The sequence below is a fragment of the Carcharhinus amblyrhynchos genome, chromosome 28 (assembly GCF_965287045.1).
Source record: "Carcharhinus amblyrhynchos chromosome 28, sCarAmb.v2.hapA, whole genome shotgun sequence".
In the NCBI taxonomy this organism is placed as follows: domain Eukaryota; kingdom Metazoa; phylum Chordata; class Chondrichthyes; order Carcharhiniformes; family Carcharhinidae; genus Carcharhinus; species Carcharhinus amblyrhynchos.
Genome location: NC_137351.1, coordinates 5,703,565 through 5,718,498, shown reverse-complemented (window position 1 = coordinate 5,718,498; position 14,934 = coordinate 5,703,565). Strand labels below are relative to the sequence as shown.

The following is a 14,934-nucleotide window of genomic DNA, read 5'->3' as shown; positions in this document are numbered from 1 at the left end:
CAATGAAGTTACTGTGAAAATCCCCTGGTTGCCACACTCTGGCACCTGTTCAGGTACACGAAGGGAGAATTTACAACTGGACACAGCACTGAACCAAGGCAAGTGCCCACAATGAGGGAAAGAAAGTTGGCTAGAAAACGTACCTGAATGAGAACATACTGGGAAATGGACTCTCTTGAACAGGAGTAATGCTCTGTGAACTGGATCCTTTAGTGACTCTTTACATCGAGTGAACATTATTAGAATATTGACCCTGTTCTGTTTAATGGTTCACTTTCACAATTGCAGGCACCCTTTCTACGATGAAGAGAACGATTATGGAGCCATTTTACCACAAGTCATTACTGCTGGCACGGTTACCCGACGAGCAGTCGAGCCGACTTGGCTAACTGCCAGCAATGCACGGGTATGTTCCAGTCATTAGGAACACGCGGTTCATCAATCATTCCTCACTATTCTCACCTGCAGGCAATGCTTTAATGAGACAGAGGAAACTTCACTCTGTATTGAAACTGTGCTGTACCTTGGTTTGCTTAATGATGATAGAGTCATTATGCTTCACAGCACAACTAGAGGCTCTTCAACCCATTGTGTTCCTGCTGTACATCAAGAATCATCTATTCTAATCCCGTATTCCAGCACTTGGTCCCTAGCCTTCTATGCTATGGCATTTCAAGTGTTCATCTAAATGCTTCTTATATAGTGTGAGGGTTCCCACCTCCACCGCCCTTTCAGGCAGCGAGTTCCAGATTCCCACCACCCTCTGGGTCAAAAGGTTTTCCCTCAAATCCTCTCTAAATCCTTGTCGTAAGACAATGCCCATTGGTCATTGACTCCTCTGCTGAGGAAACATTTCTTCCTATCTACCCTCTCTGTGTCCCAGATAATCATGTACCCCTCAATCAGATCCCCCCTCAGCATCCTCTGCTCTAAGGAAAACAACCCCAGCCCGACCAGCCTCTCTCCATTGTCTGGACTGAACCGTATCAGCTCTGTCGCGATGAACCTCTCCTGTACCCTCATAACAAATGCTTGAACACTTGTGGGCCAAAGGGCCGGTTTGTGCTGTAGTTTTTCTGTGTTTTCTATTTGACAATGTGTCAGCCTTGCTCAGTTGGTAACACTCCCACCTCTGAGTCACAAGGTTCCAGGTTCAAACCCCACTTGAGCATAAGAATCAATGTTGATACTTCAGTGCAGCACTGAGGAAGTGCTGCCCTGTCAGAGGTGTTGGGGGTAATTCTACAGCCTGCTGCGCTGCAAAAACAGTGCAGGAGGCCAGGAGACTCGAGCGGAGTACTGGGCTTCCTTGAATCAGCTCAGCGCCAGAAATCAGTGTGGAGCTGTATAGGGTATTCAAACGCTCATTTAACACTCACTAGCAAATCTGGCTGAAGTCCCTGGACCCACAAGAGTTCCCCCCTCCTGCCAGGAGTATTTCACTCCAGCGAGGCTTACAAAAGCTCCCCACTTGCAGGGAGCAGGCAGCCCAACCCCGCTGGAATGAACAAGGGCCATGGAGGCCCCCAGGAGGTCGGGGGTGAGGGTGGTGCCCCCTGGGCATGGGCAGCCTGGCATTGTCCAAGGGGCAAAGTGGCAATGCCCACTGGGTGTCAGGCAGTTCCAAGGGGGCTGGCTGGAGCTAATGGAGGGGGGGGGGGTGGTGATAGGGTGATGGGGGGGGGGAGCGGTGGTGATGGGGTGATAGGGTGATTGGGCGGGGTGATGGGGGGGGTGCTGTGAGGACTCCCGCTGCCACTCTGCACTTAGGATCAGGAAGGGAAGCCAACGATTGGGGCTGGCCATTGGGGTCACGGGTGGGTCAGCCTGCCGGGGTGGGTCGGGCTAGAGTCAAGGCTGGCCCAGCCATGCCTGGGGGGGGGGGGTGCCAGCGATTGGGGCATGGGTGTCTGTGTGCCAGCGATGTGGGGTCACGGGGCTGGCCAGCGAGGCCGACAGTGCAGGGCCTCTGAGAATGCACCGATCTCGGCGCTGACAGATCGGCACATGCACTGTGACGTGGCCCACTCAGCGCTATGATGCCAGGTTCTCCGGCGGGAACAGGCCCCATCCCAGGGTTTTCAGCATGATTCACGCTAGTGCACTCTGCAGTGCACAGAGTGTAGGAGATTCATTTTAAAAATCCCACCAAAAAAACCAGCCAGAGTTACCCCAGTTTTAACGTGAATTGATCATTAGAATTTTTTTGGGAGAATCCCACCTATGATCTTTTGGATGGGATGTTTGCTTGGATGGATGTAAAAACACTACAATTTTGAGGACCAGGAGAATTACCCCTGCTAATAGTTATTTCTCAATCAACGTTGCAAAAGAAGAGATATCTGATCCTGATCACATTGCTAATTGTAGAAACTTGTTGTGTGCAAAATTGGCTGCCATGTTCCCTACCTTACAGCCATGACTACGCTTCAGAAGTACTTCATTGATAATAAAGTGTTTTTACGATGTCTGACAGTCACGAAGAGCACTATATAAATGCAGATTTTTTTTCTAATTGTTGTTTTGTGATTAACCCCATGAAGAGTGTAAATACACTGCATTCCTTTCCGTCCCTCGCAGGCCGATCGTGTGGGCAGTGAACTAAAAGCGATGGTCCAGGTGCCGCCTGGGTACCACCTGGTCGGAGCTGATGTCGACTCGCAAGAGCTGTGGATTGCTGCCATCCTTGGGGAAGCCCATTTTGCTAAAATACATGGTAAGCTGAGCATGGAGGTGTCGCAGAAAAACACTCCAAAACTAGCTCAGATGCATTCAGTGCTGAATGTCTTGTCAATTAGGACAAAGTTCCTATTTTGTTAAACGTGTCAGGTGTCAGTTTTGACAAAGGGTCATCTGGACTCCAAACGTCAGCTATTTTCTCTCCCTTACAGATGCTGCCAGATTTTCTAGTGTTTTTTTTATTTTCAGGATATCAGTGTTTTGCTGCTGCTTCTATAGAGGTCAAACTGTGCTGCTGCAGCAGGGCATTATTAAATGGCCCTGAATGATGTGTCAGCCTCAGAATTATTACCTAAGCATCAATTTTAAGACTTTTTGTGTGCTGTCCTTAAAACACTAACTTTTCCTGGTGGCGCTAGAGGCATTTGAGTTAAACATTGACTTTGTACAACAATGTAAAACTGATGATAGAAATTGACAACAAATTTTACATCTCACCCAATTTTCATCTTCACACTTTGTTGGAAGTAATAATGAGAGAGGTTGGATTCCAATTTGTTATCGTTTGTTCTGCGTTACTACACAATTGCTTTCATTTAGAGTAAATGTCTAAAGGAACTTCACAGGTAGGATCGTCAAGCAAGATTTGATACATTGTGAGGCTCAGGTATTGATCTCATTATAATACTGTGGAAATACAGCCAATTGATGTTTAATATGCACCAATTTCACAAACGCAGGCCTCCTGACTCCCGGCAATTTGCATCTTTCTATATTATGTTAATGGGGTCAGGTGATGCAGTGATGGAAAGTGGATGTTGAGACACTGGCCTCTTAGATCCACTGGCCCAGTTGCCCCACCACAGGTATCCTTAACCTTCCTGGCTCACTTCTCAGCCATTTGGCTAAGATCAAACATCAGATCATGTGTAATGCTTGTTCTTTTCAGCTTATATCTAATATGTCTCTTTTGTGGGAACCGTGAATTGGATTCAGTTTGAATTAGAATTGTTTTTTGGAGCAAGCAAAGAGATGGATTAAGGGCTTGCCCTGTCCGCTCCACACATTGGTTTTGTAACTTTGAGGAAGACCCTAAGATGTAGAAGCAGAATTAGACCATTCAGCCCATCGAGTCTGCTTTCCCATTCAATGAGGTCTTGACTGATCTGATACTTCACTTTCCTGCCTTATCTCCATAACTCTGGATTCCTTTACTGATTAAAAATCTGTTTATCTCTGTCTTGAACATACTCAACGATGCAGTCTCTACAGCCCTCTGCAGTGAATAATTCCAAATTCCTCCTCAACTCTCTCTCAGGTGGCTAACTCCTTACTCTGAGATTATGCACCCTGGTCCTAGACTCTCCCACAGGAGGAAACAACCACTCAGTATCTTCCCTGTCAAGACCCCTGAGAATCTTGTATGTCTGAATAAGGTTCCCTCTCATTCTTCTAAACTCCAATGAGTACAGGCCCAACCTCTCCTCATAAGAAAATCCCTCCATGCCCAGGCTCAACCTAGTGAACCTTCTGTAGACTGCCTTATAATACCAGCAGATCTTCCCTTAGATAAGGGGACCAAAACTGTTCACAGTATGCCAAGCGCGGTCTAACTAGTGCCTCGCATAGTTTGAGCGAGACTTCCCTATTATAAATAAAACCAAATTATTGCGAATGCTGGAATCTGAAACAAATATGGAAAACGCTGGAAAATCTCAGCAGGCCTGACAATATTGGGAGATAGAACAGAGCTAACTTTTCAAATCTGGATGACTCTTTGTCAGAGCTCATTATTCTAAACTCTAATGAAGAGTAATCCAGACCTGAAAAGTTAGCTCTGTTCTCCCTCCAGATGCTGTCAGACCTGCTGAGATTTTCCAGCGTTTCTGTATTTGTTCCCGATTCTTATACTCCACGCCCTTTGAAATAATGGTCAACATTCCATTTGCCTTCCCTATTCCCTGCTGAACCTGCATGCTAGTGTATTGTGGTTTATGCACGAGGGTCCCCAAATCCCTCTGTGCTGCAGTTTTCCGCAATCTTTCTCCATTTAAATAAAAACCAGTTCCTTTATTTTCCCTGGAAAAAGTCCCTCCCTAACCCTCCAACAACCTCTCATCTTTTTGATTCTCCTTAAACCCCTTTTTGATCAAGCTTTCATTCTGCTTTCCTAATACCCGATTTTTTTGACTATCCCAGTTTCCTCCCACAGTCCAAAAGACGTGCTGGTTAAGGTGCATTGACCATGTTAAATTCTTCCTCAGTGTACCTGAACAGGCACCAGACTGTGGCGACTAGGGGATTTTCATAGTAACTTCATTGCAGTGTTAATGTAAGCCTACTTGTGACGCTAATAAGTAAACTTTAACTTTATTACGCTTCTGTGACGTGTCTTAGCACATTTACTTTCTTTTCACTTGGGGTGGCACACATGCTGCCTCACAGCACCAGGGACCCTGGTACAATTCCCAGCTTGAGTCACTGACTGTGTGGAGTTTGCACGTTCTCTCCGTGTTTCCTCCGGGTGCTCTGGTTTCCTCCCACACTCCAAAGATGTGCGGGTTAGGTGGATGGGCCATGATAAATTGCCCCGTTGTCAGGGGTACTAGCCAGAGCAAATGCATGGGGTTGTGGGTATAGGACCTGGGTGGGATTGTGGTCACTGCAGACCCGATGGGCTGAATGGCCTCCTTCTGTACAGTAGGATTCTATGATTCTAGATAAATGAAAGTTGTATTTTTAACATTGGGATTTCCAAGTCTAAATTAAGCTCAATGCTAATTATAAGGATCCTAATGAAAAATTTGGACAGGCTGACTTGTGAGTATTGGCTTTGAGCACAGTACTCTCAATTTGGCATGAAGTTTGCAGTCATATTTAGAAATATAGTAAGATGGCTGATGTAGCCAGATTTCTGAGTGGAAGCAGTTTTTTAGAGGTTGGAGCTAAGGCATGAAGGCTTAATATACATCTCTGTGAGTTAGTAATTTGGATCAGTCATTGATATCTTCTTGGGTTCAATTATATTAGTTCCTCTGTTATACACATATTACGCTTATGGGAGTTGACTCACCGCTCTACAATAACAGGATTGCAACAATACTTCCTTGCAGCTGGAGCTGAATATTTTGAGTCTTCTGTTGTGGAATGCACAATTAATCTAGCCCTATACTGTGCAGAGCGCACCGTAAGTTTAGAAGTTTAATTTACTCTCCAAAATGGTCACATATCTACTTTTGCCGCTGTTGGACCCAGAATAAAAGAGATTTCAACCAAACTGCCTTCAATAAACTCAGAATTATTGATTTATTATAAAACAGCACCTTCTTTGTTGAAACAAGTTGCAAGAACTGGTACACACACAATTGTACACTGGAAGTATAACAATCTATCCCCGTTTTAAAAACATACCGCAACACATGCACACTTGCACGCACACTTTTATACATATATATATATATATATATATATATATACACACACAACAGACAAGATTTCTGCAGAAATGGGCTTTGGAGGACATGTTTTATAACAAAAAGGATAAAGCTTATCAGAAATGGGGGCATGGACTAAGAACTATGGGGTATGGCCTCAAAATAAGGGGGAGCAGGTTTAGGACTGAGTTGAGGAGAACTTCACCCAAAGGGTTGTGAATCTGTGGAATTCCCTGCCCAGTGAAGCAGTTGGAGGCTACCCCATTGAGTGTTTTTAAGGCAAGGAGAGAGAAATTTCTAAACAGTAAAGGAATTAAGGTTTGTGGGGAGTGGACGGGTAAGTGGAGCTGAGTCCACGAATAGATCAGTCATGATCTTATTGAATGGCGGAGCAGACTCGAGGGGCCAGATGGCCGACTCCTGCTCCTAGTTCTTTTGTTCAAGGTTTTGATAGTGTCGATCTGGCGTCCCCTTATGTGACGATGAGCCACTACTCACATTAGGTGTCTGGAAGTTCTCACCAATGGCTATTTGATGTGGAAGAGAATATCAAATTGGATCAATTCTTCTTGTCTCACCATTTCCAAATGCAGACATTATACTCTGATGAGGATTCTCTAGCTGCAGGTTGCTAATCACACATGGAATTTCTGGCAGGGCAGAGCGAGCGAGTCAGGGCCATCTTCCTTCTCGGCTTATTCCCTAAAACACTCTCTGGGTTCAAAACATTAAGATTGTCTCTACCATTTGATTTCCAGCAAAACCTTTACCAGCTTTCCCCACTCAATTAAAGCAATTGCAGTTCAAAACAAGCAACTCTTTGCCCTCAAGTAAAATTAAAGTTGAAGTTTATTTATTAGTCACAAGTAGGCTTACATTAACACTGCAATGAAGTTACTGTGAAATTCCCCGACCATGCTGGAGTGGTGATCTCTTAGAAAAGGCATGCTTGTTGACAGCCCAAGATGAATTCGTGACCTTTTAAAAAAATATCCAAATGCCCAAATAATAGTCATTTTAAAAATAAAAATACAGCTTTGAATGATACGGTTGGTTTGCTGTGAGACCTGCCCTTGAGCCTCAACCTGACGTCAAACCTTCAGTTGATTCACAGGTGTTAAGAAAGTCTTTGTGTACGCTCTGATGTACCAGGTTATTGTAGATGTTTCCCTTCAAGTGGGGTCATTGAATATTTTTCACTGGCTGATTCAGGTCTGCTGTTTTTAGCAAACCATTCAGTTTGGTAGTTCTATTACCTTCCACAATGAATGACTTTTCGTGCATCTCTCCCGCTCAGGTTGCACTGCATTTGGCTGGATGACTCTTCAGGGGAAGAAGAGCAATGGTACAGACCTACACAGCAAGACAGCTGCCACTGTGGGAATCAGCCGGGAACATGCCAAGGTTTTCAATTACGGAAGGATATATGGTGCCGGGCAGCCTTTCGCGGAACGACTCCTCATGCAGTTTAACCACCGACTGACGCCTCAGGAAGCTGAAGGAAAAGCACGGCAAATGTATGCAGCGACCAAGGGCATCCGAAGGTGAGATTTAACTCCATCATTTACTATATGTCAAACTCATTAATGAATTTACAGTGAAGTTTTATTCAGCCTTTGACAGCACAGGGGAGCATGAGACAGAGGCATTCATTGACAGCACCAAGAACCTCTTGGGTGGGTATCATTGCGTCACTTGATTTTTCAATTTCTTACATTAGTTTTACCCTGAATCAGCTTGCAGATTCTTGTTAATTCTGAGTGTGATTTGGGATGCACCTATTCCTCTTCCGTTAAGATCATTTGCTGTCTTAGGAGACATTTCTGTTGTCTGCCTGGGATTGATCAGATGGAACTGTGAGGAAAATGTCTCTCAATATGTGAACAGTTGAGGGAGATGGATCCATGCTGAATTAAACTAATTACTTTTCAGGGATTAACATAGAAACTAGGAATAAGAGGAGACCATTTGACCCTTCATGTCTATTCAGCCATTCATTTTGATAATGGCTGATCATAAAAACAGTATCCTGATCCCACTTTCCACAACACTCCCCACTCCCTCACATCCCTTGATCCCTTTAGCCTCAAGAGCTGTATCTAATTTGTTCTTGAAACACTCAATGTTTTGGCCTCAACTACATTTCTGTGGTAGTGGATTCCACACATTCACCACTCTCTGGGTGAAGAAATTTCTCCTCACCTCAGTTCTAAAAGGTTTAACATAAGAACATAAGAAATAGAAGCAGGAGTAGGCCATCTGGCCCTTCGAGCCTGCCCCGCCATTCAATAAGATCATGGCTGATCTGTCGTGGCTCAGTTCCACATTTCCGCCCTCTCCCCAAAAGCCTTAATCCCCTCTCTTATCAGAAACCCATCAACCCGCGTCTTAAAAATATTTAGCGAGGTAGCCTCCACCACTTCGGGCAGAGATTCACCACCCTTTGAGTGAAGAAGTTCTTCCTCAACTCCGTTCTAAACCGCTCCCCCTTTATCTTGAGGCTGTGCCCCCTAGTCCTACTGTCCTTTCTGAGCGGGAAGAGTCTTTCCACCTCTATCCTATCCATCCCATTCATCATCTTATACGTCTCAATGAGATCTCCCCTCATTCTTCTAAACTCTAACGAGTACAAGCCTAGTTTATTCAGCCTCTCCTCATAGCTCAACCCCCTCAACTCCGACATCAGCCTAGTAAACCTCCTCTGCACTCCCTCCAAGACCAAAATATCCTTGCGTAAGTACGGCGCCCAAAACTGCACACAGTACTCCAGCTGCGGCCTCACCAATACCCTATACAGCCGCAGCAAGACCTCCCTACTTTTATATTCAATCCCCCTTGCTATGAAAGCCAGCATCCCATTCGCCTTCCTGACCACCTGCAAGCTGGGTTTTTGCGACTCATGCACAAGGACCTTGAGGTCCCTCTGCACCGTCGCCTGCTGCAGTTTGTCGCCACGTAAGTAATAATCCTTCCTACCATTATTCCTACCAAAGTGGACCACCTCGCACTTGCCAACATTAAATTCCATTTGCCAGTTCCTGGCCCATTTGCCCAGCCTATCTAGATCCTTCTGCAGACTCTCCACACCCTCCGCACAATTTGCCATTCCTCCAATCTTGGTGTCATCAGCAAATTGCGACACCATATATTCGGTTCCCTCCTCCAGATCATCTATATAAATGGTAAATAGCTGAGGCCCCAGCACCGACCCCTGAGGCACTCCACTAGTCACCAACCGCCAATCCGAATAGCACCCATTGACCCCCACTCTCTGCCTCCTATTTGACAGCCAATCCTCTATCCACGCTAACACCCTACCCCCAACTCCATGCCCCCTGACCTTCTGCAATAACCTCTTGTGAGGTCATCCTCAAACTGTGACCCCTAATTTTGGACTCCCCCATCATTGGGAACATTCTTTCTGAATTTACTATGTTAGAATTTGACCTATTAGAATTTTGTAAGTTTCTATGAGATCCCATCTCACTTTGCTAAACTCCAACGAATACAATCCTAACCAACTTTGTCTGTCTTAGTCTCTCTTCACATGTCCTGTTAACCTCAGAAACCTTCGCTGTACTACATCTATAGCAAGGACATCCTTCCTCAGATAAGGACACCATTCTATTTGTCTTCTTGTGACTATTCCTTTCCCCACATCTCCAGAGAACGTGTTGAGTTACATCTCCTTCCATATCAAATATTCTCCCATACCTCATTCAAGTAGCTACATGAGAATTTAAATCGTGTGTGTCAGCAGCCTGTCTTTAAATGCAAATCCTGATGGATACTTGAGGAGAACAGACAAGACCAGCGCATTGGACAAAATAAATATTTCAGAAAATGATTAGATGTATTTCCAGTGAAAAGAAGGTAGGGGGAACCAGTCTCTGGGTTAGAAAAGAGACTTGCATTTGCGTAGCCTTTTCACAACCTCAGGACATCCCAGCACTTTAACATAATTATGTATTTTTGAAGTGTAGTCACTGTTGTAATGAAGAAAACACAGCAGCCAATTTGTACACATCACAAACAGCAATGCGATAGCAGCCAGATAATCTATCTTTTCCTAAATTAAGTTGATTTGAGGATAAATGATGGTTGAGACATGAGCTGATAAAAGCAAATAAGTTTGTTGAAATTTTCCTTCTGTGTAATAGACTGATGATGGTGTTCAAATAACAGCTAAGAATGAAGAGGAGGCAGGCCGAAGAGTCATTTACTGTCTCATTTCATTATACTAGCGCCAGGGATCTGGGTTTGATTTCCGGCTTAGGTCACCATCTGTGTGGAGTTTGCCTGATCTCCCCCTGTCTGCGTAGGTTTCCTCCCACAGTCTGAAAGACAGTAAGGTGTCTCACAACACGAGGTTAAAGTCCAAGTGGTTTATTTGGAATCACGAGCTTTCGGAGTGCTGCTCCTTCGCCAGGTGAGTCAATGAAGAATGAAGGAGCAGCACTCCAAAAGCTCGTGATAACAATTAAACCAGTTGGACTTTAGCCTGGTGTTGCTAGACTTCTAACTGTGCCCATCCCAGTCCAACGCTGGCATCTCCACATTATGACTACTCTGAAAGATGTGCTGGTTAGGTTCATTGGTCATGCTAAATTCTCCCTCAGTGTAACCGAACAGGTGCTGGAGTCTGGTAACTAAGGGATTTTCGTAGTAACTTCATTGCAGTGTTCATCTAAGCCTACTTGTGACACTAATAAATAAACTTTAAAAAAGTTTTAATGTTAAAGAGAAGAAACTAAAGTGAATCCCATCCATTGCTGTGTTTTGAAACAGATGCATCCTTTCAGAAGAGGGGGAGTGGTTGGTGAAGGAGTTGGGTATCAAAGTGGAAAGGGCAGAAAATGGAACAATCTCTACCTCGGATGCACGGAGAATCCAGAGAGAGGCAGCAAAAAGGTCAGTGTGCATTTGGAAATTGGCAAACGTACACCCAGCTGAAAAATGCCTAAAGGTAAACACATCTTATTATCAATTTGGGATAGGGATGTTTTGCTGCAATTGTTTAGGGTGTTGGTGAGGCTGCACCTAAGAAATAGGAGCAGGAGTAGGCCATCTAGCCCTTCGAGCCTGCCCCGCCATTCAATAAGATCATGGCTGATCTGTCGTGGCTCAGTTCCACTTTCCCGCCCTCTCCCCATAACCCTTAATCCCCTCTCTTATCAAAAACCCATCAACCCGTGTCTTAAAAATATTTAGCGAGGCAGCCTCCACCACTTCAACGGGCAGAGAATTCCAGAGATTCACCACCCTTTGAGTGAAGAAGTTCCTCCTCAACTCCGTTCTAAACCACCCCCCCTTTATCTTGAGGCTGTGCCCCCTAGTCCTACTGTCCTTTCTGAGCGGGAAGAGTCTCTCCACCTCTATCCTATCCATTCCATTCATCATCTTATACGTCTCAATGAGATCTCCCCTCATTCTTCTAAACTCTAACGAGTACAAGCCTAGTTTATTCAGCCTCTCCTCATAGCTCAACCCCCTCAACTCCGGTATCAGCCTAGTAAACCTCCTCTGCACTCCCTCCAAGGCCAAAATATCTTTGCGCAGGTGCGGCGCCCAAAACTGCACACAGTACTCCAGCTGCGGCCTCACCAATGCCCTATACAGCTGCAGCAAGACCTCCCTACTTTTATATTCAATCCCCCTCGCTATGAAGGCCAGCATCCCATTCGCCTTCCTGACCACCTGCTGCACCTGCAAGCTGGGTTTTTGCGACTCATGCACAAGGACCCCTAGGTCCCTCTGCACCGTCGCCTGCACCTGAAGGAGTGTATACAGTTTTGGTGTCCTTATCTGAGGAAGGATGTCCTTGCTACAGAGGGAGTGCACTGAAGGTTTACCAGGCTGATTCCTGGGATGGCAGGTCTGTCATACAAGGAGAGACTAAGTCAGTTAGGATTATATTCATTGGAGATTAGAAGAGTGAAAGAGAATTTCATAGAAAGTTAACAAATTTTAACAGGTTTAAACGGGGTAGATACAGAAAGAATGTTCCTGATTGTGGGGTATTCAAGAACTAGGGTCACAGTTTGAGAATAAGGGGTAAACCTTTGAGAACCGAAGTGAGAAGAAATTTCTTCACCTAGAAGGTAGTGAATGTGTGGAATTCACTACCACGGAAAGTAGTTGAGGCCAAAATGTTGTGTGATTTCAAGAAAAAATTTATAGTTCCTGGGGCTAAAGGGATCAAGGGATATGGGGGAAGTGGGGATCACGATATTGAATTTGATGATCGGCTGTGATCAAAATGAATGGCGGAGCAGGCTCAAGGGGCCAAATGGCCTACTCATAGAATCATACCGTCTATATTGCAGAAAGAGGCCATATGGCCTATCGAGCCTGCACTAACAACAGTCCCACCCACGTCCCATCCCCGTAACCCCATATATTTAGCCTCATAATTCCCCTGACACTAGGGTCCATTTACCATGGCCAATCAACCTAACTCGCAGCTCATTGGATTGTGGGAGGAAAGCAGAGCACCCGGAGGAAACCCACGCCGATACGGGGAGAATGTGCAAACTCCACATAATCACCCAAGGCTGGAATTGAACCCGGGTCCCTGGTGCAGTGCTAACCACTGTGTCACTTCCTGCTTCTATTTTCTATGTTTCTTCTCATGCAGCCTACCTTTTCTTCCTCTGAGCTTTGTAACAGACTTTGATGTCGGCGGCTAATCTTTCTGGGATTCAGTTCCCTCCTTTTCTTGCTCTCGAGACAGATTTAACCTCACTTCACTATAGCAGTTGGAATTGGTGTGATCCAGCGCTCACAATGGTGATTGACAGCAATAGTTCGCCATCTAAGGGAATCTCATCCATTGTCATGGATTAGAATGAGCTTTCGACAAGAAGTTAGCACCGTATAGAATAACAATCTATAGAAATACTGCTGTGCCCAAAAGTTGCCTGCATTCAGGTTGTACAGTATTTTCAAATTTGGGGAAATGTTTCTTCAGTTAACATGTGCAAAACTGTTACTGGCTAGAAAACACAACGAGAGAGGAGCTTATACCGAAGGAAATTAAATTATTTAAATGCGGCCAAGGTAAGTCAAACCACTTGGAATGTGCCAGGGGAAGCAATTGTAGGCTAATTGACCATTGCCTCTTGGCAGGGTCTGTACATGTTGAAGGTTAAAGTGGCTGAGCATGGCAGAAACCTTATGAAATAGGCAGTGTCACAAAATGTTGGCATGGGGATTTGCTTGCTTTCCTGCCCACCAGTTGATTTTCAGCTGTAACAGTGTGAAGAGGCACTGAACAGACACATTTATTTGTGACAGACAGGAAGAAAGATATCCCAGATCACCCCTCCCAAGAATCAGTGAAGAGATGCTGTGTGAATGACAGACTAGAAGCCAATTTACGGTCTGTGATCACTTGGCTGATCTCAAGCAATTAACTTGGTGCCTCTGAGGTAAGGTGCAGTGTGGGGAATCAATCAGGATGCTCACTGCTCACGCATACTTGCTATTGGGTCTGCGTAAGCGCGTATGCATGTTGAAGATGTGCTTAGACTTAATTGCAATTCTACAGATGAAACATTCCCAAATGCAGGGCAGCACGGTGGTTAGCAGTGTTGTCTCACAGCACCAGGGACCTGGGTTCGATTTCCAGTTTGGGTCAGTGTCAGTGTGGAGTCTGCACGTTCTCCCCGTGTCTGCGTGAATTTCCTCCAGGTGCTCCGGAGGAAATGTGCGGGTTAGGTGTATTAGTGATGCTAAATTGCCCCTTAGTGTCAGGGGGAACCAGCTAGGGTAAATGCATGGGGTTCTGGGGATAGGGCTTGGGTGGGATTGTGGTTGGTGCAGACTCGATGGGCCGAGTGGCTTCCTTCTGCACTGTAGGATTCTATGGTTCTGTGCGGCGTCTACGTGTTCTCCCTGTGTCTGCATGGGTTTCCTCCGGGGAACACTGGTTACCTCCTGCAGTCCGAAAGACATGCTGGTGAGGTGCGTTGGCTATGCTAAATTTTCCCTCAGTGTACCCAAACAGGTGACTGAGAGTATTTTCAGAGTAACTTCATTGCAGTGTTAATGTAAGCCTACTTGTGACACCAATAAATAAGTTTAAAACTTTTAAAAGCCTGTCTGCCTTGTGAAAGGCCATGCAGCGAGGAATTGGAATCTCATTCTATTACAGTTCAGAATCTCTTTTGGAGGGATCTGCTAAAATTCTAACAAAATTCTAACAAGCTCGTTCAGACTTCCCCAAAGGAGGACACAGGCCTCACTGCTTTATTTCTGTCTCTCTCTCTGTTCAGTGCTGTGTTCTGCTCAAATGGAATCATTCAACAATATTTAAATATTTCCTTTCGCTTGGATTGTTTAGGTCTAATGGTGCCAAGTGGAGGGTTGTGAAGCAGAGGGTCTGGAGTGGAGGCACAGAGTCCGAAATGTTCAACAAATTGGAAAGTATTGCCACATCGCAATCTCCCCGAACTCCAGTATTAGACTGTTGTATTAGCAGAGCTCTGGAACCTGGTGCAGTAGGGTATGAGGTATGGCTGACTCTTTTAACATGATTTCTACTTTCCATTTCAAATAAACAAACTACAAAAGGTTGTGAATGTAGCCCAATCCATCAGCCTCCCAACCATTGACGCTGTCTACACTTCTCGCTGCCTCGGCAAAGCAGCCAGCATAATTAAGGACCCCACGCACCCCGGACATTCTCTCTTCCACTTTCTTCCATCAGGAAAAAGATACAAAAGTCTGAGGTCAGCTACCAACTGACTCAAGAACAGCTTCTTCCCTGCTGCCATCAGACTTTTGAATGGACTTACCTCACATTAAGTTGATCTTTCTG

General features: G+C 45.1%; 1 protein-coding gene across 3 annotated transcripts in view; it reads left to right on the top strand.

The window, feature by feature from the left end:
* polg (polymerase (DNA directed), gamma) overlaps positions 1–14,934 on the top strand; it is a 55,440-nt gene that overhangs the window by 32,236 nt on the left and 8,270 nt on the right. For all 3 annotated transcript variants that reach the window (XM_080214273.1, XM_080214274.1, XM_080214275.1), the window contains 5 exons: positions 289–406; positions 2,581–2,716; positions 7,411–7,657; positions 10,902–11,024; positions 14,458–14,626. In XM_080214273.1, coding sequence (XP_080070399.1) covers positions 289–406; positions 2,581–2,716; positions 7,411–7,657; positions 10,902–11,024; positions 14,458–14,626 — 793 coding nt within the window. The remainder of the gene's footprint in view (positions 1–288; positions 407–2,580; positions 2,717–7,410; positions 7,658–10,901; positions 11,025–14,457; positions 14,627–14,934) is intronic.